Here is an 11,046-nt window from a genome sequence, read left to right on the forward strand (position 1 = left end):
AAATTGTACCTGCATGAAAGTGAGTAAAAAAGTTTATCGAATAAACCAAATTACTAATCGAAAAATTTCCTCAACCCGTTGACATAAGTGTATTTATTTGACGAAATTATTAGCGCGTCATGTCAGTAATGGGTAAAGGATGAAATGTTGCATATTGTGTTACATTATTAGCTTTGATTTGTCTATAAAATGAGTGATTTGAAAATAAAACGAAAAAAATTAAATCAAATAAAAATTACAATATTAGACCATTTTCCCAGCTAAACAGCTTTGAAAAAAAAACACCAATTTAAAAAAAAAAATTTTACGTTTTAATCTGAAAACGCCCAAATGACATCCCTGGCGGACAGCTGATGTAAATAAACATCTTTTAAAAATTATTGCCTGATAATTTATTTTAAGATACCAAATAAACTATCGCCATCAAAAATTAGAAGTACTGAAATTTCTATAAAATACACATCTGCAAAAAGTGTTTATGAAAAAATGCCAGACAAGGCAGAAAGAAAAAATACAAGAAAACATCATGCCATAAAACTCTGCTTTGTCTGGCACGGTCTCATACACACCTTTACAGATTTTTTATCTTACACCAGTGCCTAATTAATTTGTTACTTTCAAAGTAATAAATAACATTGTGAAATTGAATGTAAACTTCAAATTGATATACGAAAACAGATGAAATGGATGTTTCGGGTTTCCCCTTTATCAGCAAAACGGGATAATGGGATAACGTGATGGTGGCGTTGTTAAGATGAATAAACAAAAAACATTGATGGGCAGGAAATAGTAGATCTATGTTCCTTCGTAAGGAAGCACGACTTAAAATAGAATACTAGATATTTATAAAAGGTGCGCAATTAATTAAGTCAAAAGAGGGGAGACGGGGAGGAAATGTGTAATGCAGTATAGAAAATGAAATGAAATAATGTGTAGACTGTTGTTGGAAAATAAATACAATGGAATAGGAAATAAATACAAAATATAAGGGATGTAGGTATTAGTATAATCATTAGCGGCAGTAGTAGTAGTAGTAGTAGTAGTAGTAGTAGTAGTAGTAGTAGTAGTAGTAGTAGTAGTAGTAGCAGTAGTAGTAGTCGTTGTCGCCGTCGTCGTCGTCATCATAGTAGTAGTAGTAGTAGTAGTAGTAGTAGTAGTAGTAGTAGTAGTAGTAGTAGTAGTAGTAGTAGTAGTAGTAGTAGTAGTAGTCGTTGTCGCCGTCGTCGTCGCCGTCGTCGTCGTCGTAGTAGTAGTAGTAGTAGTAGTAGTAGTAGTAGTAGTAGTAGTAGTAGTAGTAGTAGAAGTAGTAGTAGTAGTTGTTGTAGTCGACGTTAAATTCGGGTATAGAGCAGTATAATTAGGTGCCCCAAACGTAAACAAAGGTCTAGAAGCACATGGCAAACCACATGTTCCTGTCTTGACAGCTCAAGTTCCAATGTAAATTATAGAAAAAAAATAACCTTTAAAATTTGGCTGTTATCATGCATCAAATAATGTCTAGATATGGATATTTTATGGAACAAAAGGTAAAATTTATCAAAAGTTACAGTCTATCTATTTTTAGACCAGAGCAAATTATTGCGCTGGTGTGAACAAAACGAGAATTATTCGGAGCCTGATTTTCAGAATAATTTAGTCTTATATTATTATTTCTGCAACTGTTAGATTTTATGTAAACATAATATTTTCAATACTGAAAGTGTATTGCCTACAACTCAAACTACAAAATTGGGAGACCTATATTGTGCGTAAATTTTTCCGGTCCCTCACGAAAATCACTTGCAACTTGTTATTGTTTACGTTTGGGGCACCTAATTATACTGCTCTATAGGGTATCTGTCGATGAATTATCGGATGGCTTGTAATCCGTCTTGATGGGAAATGGAGGTGTACATATTTTTTCTCCAATATTATTTCAGTAGGCTAAAGACAAAGCCCATGATTTTAATTGCACAGCAGTGGGTGGTGTGATTTAAAAAAAATAAAATAAAATAAAATAAAAAAAAATATTAAAAAACACAGGAAAATAGTTGAGTCAAACGTCGTTTATTGATGATATGCGTTTAGGTAAAATATTCACAACATCCACCAGCCAGATTCAAACACGCCAAAAACATACAAAACGAGTTTGGAACTTTAACATTTTTATAGTCTGATTAATATAATTTGACTTGACTGACTGGCTTGACTTATGCCTCTTGGCTCCTGGCGAAGAATAGGGCTTCAACAGCACTTTTCCACCTTCTTCTGTCCTTGGCACACATCTTTGCCTCACTCCAGGTAAGATTGGAGACGCACAAATCTCGGTGAAGGATTCTCCGCCAAGAGTGTTTTGGACATCGTTTCCTCTTGCCCTGTGGGTTCCATTCGAGAGCCTGCTTGGTTATATTACAGGGCTCTTTCCGCAGGGTGTGGCCAACCCATCGCCACTTTCAGCGTCTGACCTGGACATCCATTTGCTCTTGGTTTGTTCTTGTCCAAAGGTCAGCGTCTGACACTTGTTAAACCATTTCAACTTGAGGAGTTGTCGAAGACAGCGATTGACAAAATTTATATCTTGGCTGATGTGGTCAAGGTTGTTCGCTAAGTCTCTGGCCCATAGAGCAGGACTGCTCATTAGTATTAAATATTTTAATCTTGGTGTTTGTGGGTGCTTGAAGCTTTCCATATTGGTCTCAATATTGCAAAAGCCTGGCGAGCTTTCTTGATTCTAGCACGATGTCTTCATCAGTTCCACCCGACTGACTGATTTAGCTGACAAGGTATGTAACTTCCCCGACATCTTCTATACTAGAGATGGTGATTAGTGATTCTTGTTTGGCAGTTATGCGCAGTAGTTTTGTGTTGATATAATTTAGTGAAAAATAATCACTAGCAGTATGTCTAAAAACAATAACAAAAAGCTGCATGACGTCAATTTCATTCCTTCTATTGAACATTGTTGTGAACACTTGTCACCGTAGCTGAAATCGTCAAAGTTGACGAGTGACTATTATTTTGTTACGATTTTTGAATGTATTGGTGATAGAATCAGTCAATGGAAGTAAAATGCGATATGTCATTATTATTATTATAATTATTACTATTGTTATTATTATTATTATTATTATTATTATTATTATTATTATTATTATTATTATTATTATTATTATTATTATTATTATTATTATTATTATCAATTGTTTGTTTTTAGCTATAAATGATTGTAATTTTTATAAGTGGTTCAGGGAGATGTTAATGTTATGGTATTTGGCAAATAAATGGTCTAGAATAAACTTTTGAATTTGAAGTAATACATTTATAATCAAGTGAAAAACTAGCATGATAATGAATTGACGAGTCTGCCTTTGCATGAGCTGTTGAGAGAATTTGCAATAATATATTAATAAAAACTGACGTGCACTTTTATTGAGATGTAGGACATCGATCGCTTCCTAAATTCTGCAAATGCAATCATTGCCAAATTTGGGTCCAGTTGATAAAAAGCCAAACTGGTAATCCTTTTTCTTTTTTTTCAACATGGAGAAAAGACGAACTAAATTCACGAAAAAAAAAAAAAGGCTTATGCTAGATTTTCAATCATTATGCAAGGTCAAACAATTTCTTATTGATCAAAAATTTAATCTTATCTTGATTCCCTAGTCATAATAAATTATAAATCAATTACGGTCAAATGTAAACGAAGGTTAATAGTAGTTTGTTTTGTTTGCATAGATTTCAACTTTTTTAAAGCAGGGAATACAACTAGCAACAACATTGTTGAAAGATGGCGGATAATAACGGTGAAATGGACACGAACAGTAACAATGAGGACTGTAGTGAACCGAACGGACTGGAAGGGTTTATAACCAATCAAATCAAACAGCAAGAGGTAGGAATATGTGACAACACATTTTCTATTTGACGACACCGATTTATATCCGCAGATGTGGCAGTTCGGACTCGAGCCTGAATAATCTCCCGTGGCTCTCTAACTCTAACTCTAACTCCAATGTGCGTGCGTAAACACAGTGCGGGCAGTGGGCAGAGGGTGGAATCGATAGAAGCAGAAGCAGAGTTCGAAGAAATTTTGTTTTACCCATAACAATGAACAATAACGGTCTGACTTAGGTATGAAAGAGGATTTTGCCTGTCTAATACTATCAGAATTTCTAGATATTATTTTGTCCTGATTTTAATATTTGAATATCATGTAAAGTTGCTAGAAAAGCCTTCCTAGACCACAGTTACTTGTACAGTCATATATTCCTTTTGACCTCTTTTCTTTTTAATATCTAACTTGACTACCAATTAATTAACGACTTTGTCTTTCACAACAAATAAAGCGGGTTTGTGGTATTGTGGTATGACACTCACACTCACTTTTGGATATTGAGTCCTTGGAACAGGCTATGTTCTCACCTTCTTTCACCATACTCAGGTTAAAATGAGTATCTTTAACAGCGTTGTCTGTCGGAAAGAAATTGTAGTATGGCATCAAGTCTTGTCCTATACGTTACGTGCTGCTGTTAACCATGGACCCCATGTAAAGCGCATTTAGTGGATATTGCGCTATTTTAAAAAAGCTCAAGTTTATACTATCTGTTGATAGTTATTATGCCATTATTGTTATTTTCATTTTCTTCAATTTTATGTGATTGTCAATAATTAAGATAAACTGAAATTGAAAAAAAAAAAAAATCTATAATGCAGTGGGAGACTATTGAGACCAGAACCTGAATGATTTGTTGATTGCACATGCGCATTGGAGTTTGAGTCCAAATAGCCACACAGGTGATTATTCAGATTCAATACCAAATAGCCGCAGCCTTCTTAAAATACTTAATTAGAGACCAGTGACTGAGACTCTAAGACTAAGTGTAGTAGAATTAGAGTTAAGAGTAGAGGAGCTGTGTAGTGTAAGTGTAAGTGTATGATGCCTATTGGTTAGTTTACCATTAATCTTTGTAAAAAAAAAAAAAAAATCATCCAAATTGGACATTTGAAAATTTGAGAAATGCAATTTTGGAAAACAAACCATACAAATGATATAAAAGTTGGCAGCTCAATTATTATCAATCAAACTAGCTTAGGGACCAATAAGATGGGTGCCTCTGGTATTTATTTGGTGTTACAAAATAATATTATTTGAAACTCCATATTTGCTGTAAATATGGGTTGAAAAATAGTTTTTGAGGAGGCAAAGTGCTGTTTCTTTTTTTAATAGGATAATGAATCATTTTTAAAGTATCTCTATGTTTTAAAAAAATAGTTTTGATTACAAAGGATTTATCCATATTGTATGGATGAATAATACTAGATGTTGCTTGTATCTATGAATGACTAATGCTAGAGGTTTCTTTTGTGGTCCAATGAATAATGCCGGCTTTTAAAAGTTTTTTTTAAGATCTTGATTTCGCAAATGTGATCAGGTGAAGAAATGTAAATTGATATGGTATTTGTTTACTTTTTTATACTTTTGTCATACTTCATGCAACCTAATCAGTATTAGTGATATCTTGGACTCAGTAACCAATGATCTACTTTGACGTGGTCAGACAAGTGACTGTGAGAAAGGGAAAGAGAGAGGGGGAGTAGAGTGAGAGAAAGGAAAAGGATAGAGAAAGAGAGAAAGTGGGAGAGAGAATAAAGAGAAAGAGAGATAAGAAAACACACACACACACACAGAAAGAGAGAAGGAGGGAGAGAGAGAGAAAGGAATAAACCAGAGAGAGAGAGATAGATTATGATTTGATATTTTGTCATTATTATCTTAGGTCGTCGTCCAACATTATACTTTTTCATGTTATGTGTGTGTGTGTGTGGGGGGGAGGTTGTTTGTTGGCTGAAGATGGGTTTTGAGCCCGAAACACTCCGTGATTGGTATTTTGTTCTTTTTTAAAGCTGTTATGTATTCATTTTTATTTATAACTAAAAACAAGAATGACTGCTTTGTGTGTCTGTTTCAGAAAGAATCAAGAGAAAGAGATAACCTTGATGTGCAGAAGAGAGATGACTTTATCACACATGCCTTGGCGGAAAGCAAAAGGTAACTCCCAATGGCAATCGACAGTTTTCTTTAGAAAGAACAAAATTGATGTCACTGCACTCAGCTCTTTGTTATTGTTCTTAGTCATCTATTTTTATGAGTAGTTCTCACTAAATTGTATTAAGCGGACTAAAAACGTTTAGAACACATAGATTTGTGTGTTGGTACATTATATCTGGCTGGCAGATGTTGTGATTTTTTAAAAACTAAACACATCGCATCATTGAAAAACTGGGTTTGATTTTACTTTCCAAATTTCATCCTACCATTTTTACCAAGAGAACAGTGTAACTTGCAATGTCTTATTGTATAGCGAAACAGGCTGCTTTTTAATCATCTGATCCCTATCTGTAGCAGTAAATAGAACATTGTTATTATTATTATTATTATTATTATTATTATCGTCATTATTATTATTATTATTATTATTATTAGTAGTAGTAGTAGTAGTAGTAGTAGTAGTAGTAGTTGTATTGTCATTATTATTATGTATTATTTTTATTTTTTTTGTTATTACTATTGTTATTATTATTATTATTATTATTGTTGTTGTTTTCGAAGCCATTATACTTAATTCAATTTTTGTTAATTTCTGAAATAATCAATGGATTCATTTTAGTTAAGGATTAGAGATTGGTTTTACAACTACATCTTTACAAACACAGAGAAACTAGGAAGTAGACATTGGTGTAAGATAAAGATCTGAACAAGTGTGTGATGGTAGCCCGTCTGATCGGTAATCAGGTCCGAGGTTCGATCCCCAGTCGAGGAAGACTGATATTTTGGGATGTTTTATTTTTTTGTTGTATTTTTCTTTCTTGCTTTGTCTGGCACCTTTCACATACACATTTGTTCAGGCCTGACATTTGAATACCTCCTTACAGAATGAACAAGGAAATTGAAAAGTCCAATTCCAAAAGGGAAAAACTACATTCTGAATTTGGCACGGCAAAGATGGACGACTGGCGCAATGAACACGCAGCAGAAGTTCTCACACAACAGGAACAAGCATTGGTCAACCAGCATCACCAATGACGACACAGTGACGCGTTGTCATCTAATTTTAGCATTTGTTGTTTTAAAAAATGTTTGCCCTATATTGATTTCTTCATTTTTTTTTGAGAATTTTAAGTTCTGCCCTAACAGGGATGGATATTCTAGATCCCTCACGTTTACAATTTAACGTAATGTAAACACACAATATGTCAAACGCAATGTCAAACTACATTTTACACAGTGTGTATTTCATATGAAAACATTGGCAACAAATTGGATGGCTGTTTTGATTTCCAACCCGGAGGTCAAAAGTTCAAACACTTTTGTGTAGGTGTCTATTTTTTTTTAAATTGTTTTTACAGTTCACTCCGTTTAATTACACACTCCACTTGTACGCTACACATTCCACTTGTACGCTACACATTTCCGAAGAACAGATTTTTTTTTTCTATATAATCGCTCCGCTCCTCAATCGTACACCTTCACTTAATTGCTACACCTTGATTCCATCTTGATTGGAGAAAATTACAGTGCAGCCCCTTGATAACGACATTGCCAGGACTGGAAAATTATGTCGATATCCAGGAATATCGTTATTCCGCGGTTTTCAAGATGTTGGAAAAAGGGGGCGTGAATACATACATACAGTGCAATACATGGACCAGTGCCTGAGCGATGTCATGTCCTAGCGACGTTAGAATGTGTATTTCTCCTGTTTACAAATGGTATACCAGTTACGCTTTCACTATCCAATGTGTATTGTCATTGTTTTGATCTTAAACAGTGCTCAAATGCCCTTTAACAAAACTACTCAAGAAAATCAAGTGCTAATCTGTCCCTCCAGGAAAATGAAAAATAAAGTGAACAGAAATGACAAATTATGCGGTCAAAAAATGCAAAGATTTGTTATGATGCTGATGCAATTTGTACCTATTTATATAATTTTGAACGACAGAGCAATAATAAATTATTACAATAAACAAGCAAACAATATAAAAATTTTAAAGCTAGAAGAAGAAGAAGAAGGAAACAAAAAAGACTACAACACAGATCTGAACTCAAAACATCGAAAGCCACTAAAAAATTTTCGCAATCGATATCTGAATATCTAATAAGAAAAAAATTGCACATGAAGTTATGCAATGCAACAATTATTATTATATTAGCATTAATGATAAATACTTTTAGGTATCATTAATATTATCATTCATATAACATTTATTTTTAAAATCCATTTCTCTCAACCTCACAATGTTATCAGGCCTACCTTTGTGTTTAAAAAGTCTTTTATTTTCTAACAAAAAAGGAAGAATGTTCTTCCCACTCCCATAAAGGGAATAATTATAATCCAAATAAGTTAACCTCATTGTCTAAACTTTAATGATGACATTTCACAATAGAAAAGCCATTACCAAGCCAAGCATTTTGTCACAAAAGGTCGATTATGTTCTACTCTTCTGACGTGTCATATGGAAGACTTACGATCTGTGACCACTGAATTTGTTGACTGGGTTGAGTTCCTGGCCTCCCATAGTGGGCAGGGAGGCACTTACTCCTTATATCTGTTTTCCAATTAATTTGCTTTCTGTCTTTGTCTTGGAATGAGATTATTTGGTTTTGTCCTGGCCCTGGACGGAGTCGTTTGCTGAGAGGGAAACAGTCAAATGTAAAGTTATTTTTTAAGGAGATGATATTTTTTTCCTTGTAAAGCATCTCTCTGTTATGTAATGTTATATTTGATATTTTGAATATGTAATTTAAACATTTGAGTGTATTCCTCTTAGTTGGATCCTGTGCTGGTGTCCGAATGAGACTGTAAGTATTATAATGGGTACCTATGGATTTCTATACTATCTTACAGCCCCCAAGCTTTGGGGTTTTAGTCGAGTGAATGCCTTTTGCTGCCGCCTCTTGGTGTAATTATAACTATGGACTTTTCTACAGTGCACAGTTTTTTAGGCGTTTAACTGCACTTTCAACACTATTTAGGTCATTTAAGCGAGATTGAGCGAGAGAGAGAGAGTGTGTGTGTGTGTGTGTGCGTGTCCAACTGAATGGTTACAGTTCAGATTATATATACAGTACAATAATAGTAAAAATAATAATTTTGTGTTGTTCACCATATGAATAAGTGATCTCAACATACGTCACAGAGCGATAGATTGATTGAAATACCCTAGAATAATGTGAGCCATTTTTCAAACTGCTATTGGTTGTCAATTGATTGAGACATATTTTAAATCAATTCAATGAGTATGTAAATATTTGAATAAAGATTACAATGTTGAGTAAGAAATATGTATATGCCTTGTTTTTTTATTATTACAATTCAGTCTCTTTCCTCTTTTCCTCCTTTTTTTTTCTACTTATTCTCCTCCTCCTCTTCCATCAGAGAAATCAATAAGATCCGTCGTTCTGAAGCCAGAAGATTATTTTTACACAAAGTATTATTCAGTCCTCCGAGAACTTGCATAATCATGAGACCATCCTGATAGTCTGAAGCGCATCTTTATTTAAATGTCTCAATTCTCAAAAGCTCGATGCCAGCAAGGAGGTTGCTCCATGAGGTGGGGGCACATTTTGGTGAAAATGAGTAATGATTAGTATTTCTCAAAAGCTTGACACCAGCAAGGAGGTTGCCCCATGAAGTGGGCATAAAACATTTCTTCCAATTAACAATGCCGTGATAATTTTGGGAGTTTGCTCCAGAGGGTTGAGATGTTTCATGGGTGCAAGCAACTGGACCTCAAAAAGCCTGCAAGTCTACTTATGACCAGACATATAATCTGAAAAAGCCTGAAAGATTACCTCGTCATTTAAAGTCTTGTTCTCAGCATCTAGTCTTCATAATAGAAGTCCACAATTGTTGTATATTTAATCCAAAGGTTATAATGCAGTAATTTGTTAAGTTTCTTGTCACAAGTTGCACAATTTTAAAATATACAAAAACAGAAATAAAACAAAAATCAATCAAATCCAAATCGCAAAAAGCCGGCAACGTTTTTTTCGGTAATCCAATCGGCCAGCAGGTCGGCTCTCTTGCACCCATGAGATGTTTCTAGAAAAAAGAGCGTAGTCCAATGACACTTCAGAGCTCTTTCCATAGAGTAGCCAGCAATATTCAATCAGATGATGAGGGAAGGATTTGGGTCTGTGTATATAACTGCAGTTTGTCGTAAATATAAGTTGGTTGACACGTGTTCAAACGTTTTAAATACAATACCAGAACTTTGTATAATATTTGCTCCTTAACTGGAAACCAATGCTCTTTTAGCAGAGGTGATGCAAGATATTTCTTACTGTGTTCAAGGATTATGGAGGGATATGAAAAATGTGATACCTGACTGCTTGGTTTGTATTTTAATTTAAATTACTAATTGGATACTAGAAACAGACTGACACACTCGAAGTAACACACACATTCACGGCAAGCGTGCGTAGTGACAGTGCAACCATATAATTCATTCATTCGGTATTGATCTGCTGGCTTTTTACAACAAGGGAAAGATAAAGGGAGTAAATGTGACTAGTAAATAAGGGAACAAATCAAAACAAACTACGTTTCGGCCTTTGTTCAAGTAAACACAAAATAATATATATAGGGTCGGTGGATGTTCTATAGTTCCGAGGTTTTGATTTAAAAGAAAAGCTAGGGTAGTTATGGGCCATCCTCTAAAAGAGTTCCTCGACTTTTTGAAATATGCTTGCATAGCTTTGTTTGATAATATTTGTGGATTTCTTCTTAAAATATGTCCAAAGAGATGCCATGCAATGAGAGTGGTCTTTCTTTTGTTGTTTTGTAAAGGGATTCATTTTAAATATTTGTCAGATAATGTATGTTGAGGATTCAAATTTTATAATTAACTAAATATAGTGGAACGAATGAAATTGACAATAAAGTCAATACAAATTCATGGTGGGGGTGACCTTGACTACCAAGAAAAGCACAGAAAAACACAAAACGAAAGTGGCAAAAAGAAAGAAATTAGTAAAAAAAAAAAGTACATTATTCCTGAAAAATA

At 34.2% G+C, this 11,046-nt stretch overlaps 1 protein-coding gene across 1 annotated transcript; it reads left to right on the forward strand.

Annotated features, from left to right (window-relative positions):
- The first annotated feature begins 3,721 nt into the window (after window positions 1-3,721).
- LOC144958710 (uncharacterized) lies at window positions 3,722-9,320 on the forward strand. The gene is made up of 3 exons (XM_078890855.1): window positions 3,722-3,871; window positions 5,949-6,028; window positions 6,913-9,320. Exons 1-3 carry the CDS (start codon window positions 3,767-3,769, stop codon window positions 7,061-7,063), a joined length of 336 nt encoding a protein of 111 aa, XP_078746981.1. The 5' UTR covers window positions 3,722-3,766; the 3' UTR covers window positions 7,064-9,320.
- Window positions 9,321-11,046: the final 1,726 nt, after the last annotated feature.

Source organism: Berghia stephanieae, chromosome 13 (assembly GCF_034508935.2).
Source record: "Berghia stephanieae isolate SIO BIC M18660-M18661 chromosome 13, UCSD_Bste_1.3, whole genome shotgun sequence".
Classification (NCBI taxonomy): domain Eukaryota; kingdom Metazoa; phylum Mollusca; class Gastropoda; order Nudibranchia; family Aeolidiidae; genus Berghia; species Berghia stephanieae.

Coding starts and splice junctions, on each gene's coding strand:
- LOC144958710 (XM_078890855.1), top strand. CDS start 3,767: ATGGCGGATAATAACGGTGAAATGGACACGAACAGTAACAATGAGGAC. Junction 3,872..5,948: donor ATCAAATCAAACAGCAAGAG/GTAGGAATATGT, acceptor TGTCTGTTTCAG/AAAGAATCAAGAGAAAGAGA. Junction 6,029..6,912: donor GCCTTGGCGGAAAGCAAAAG/GTAACTCCCAAT, acceptor ACCTCCTTACAG/AATGAACAAGGAAATTGAAA.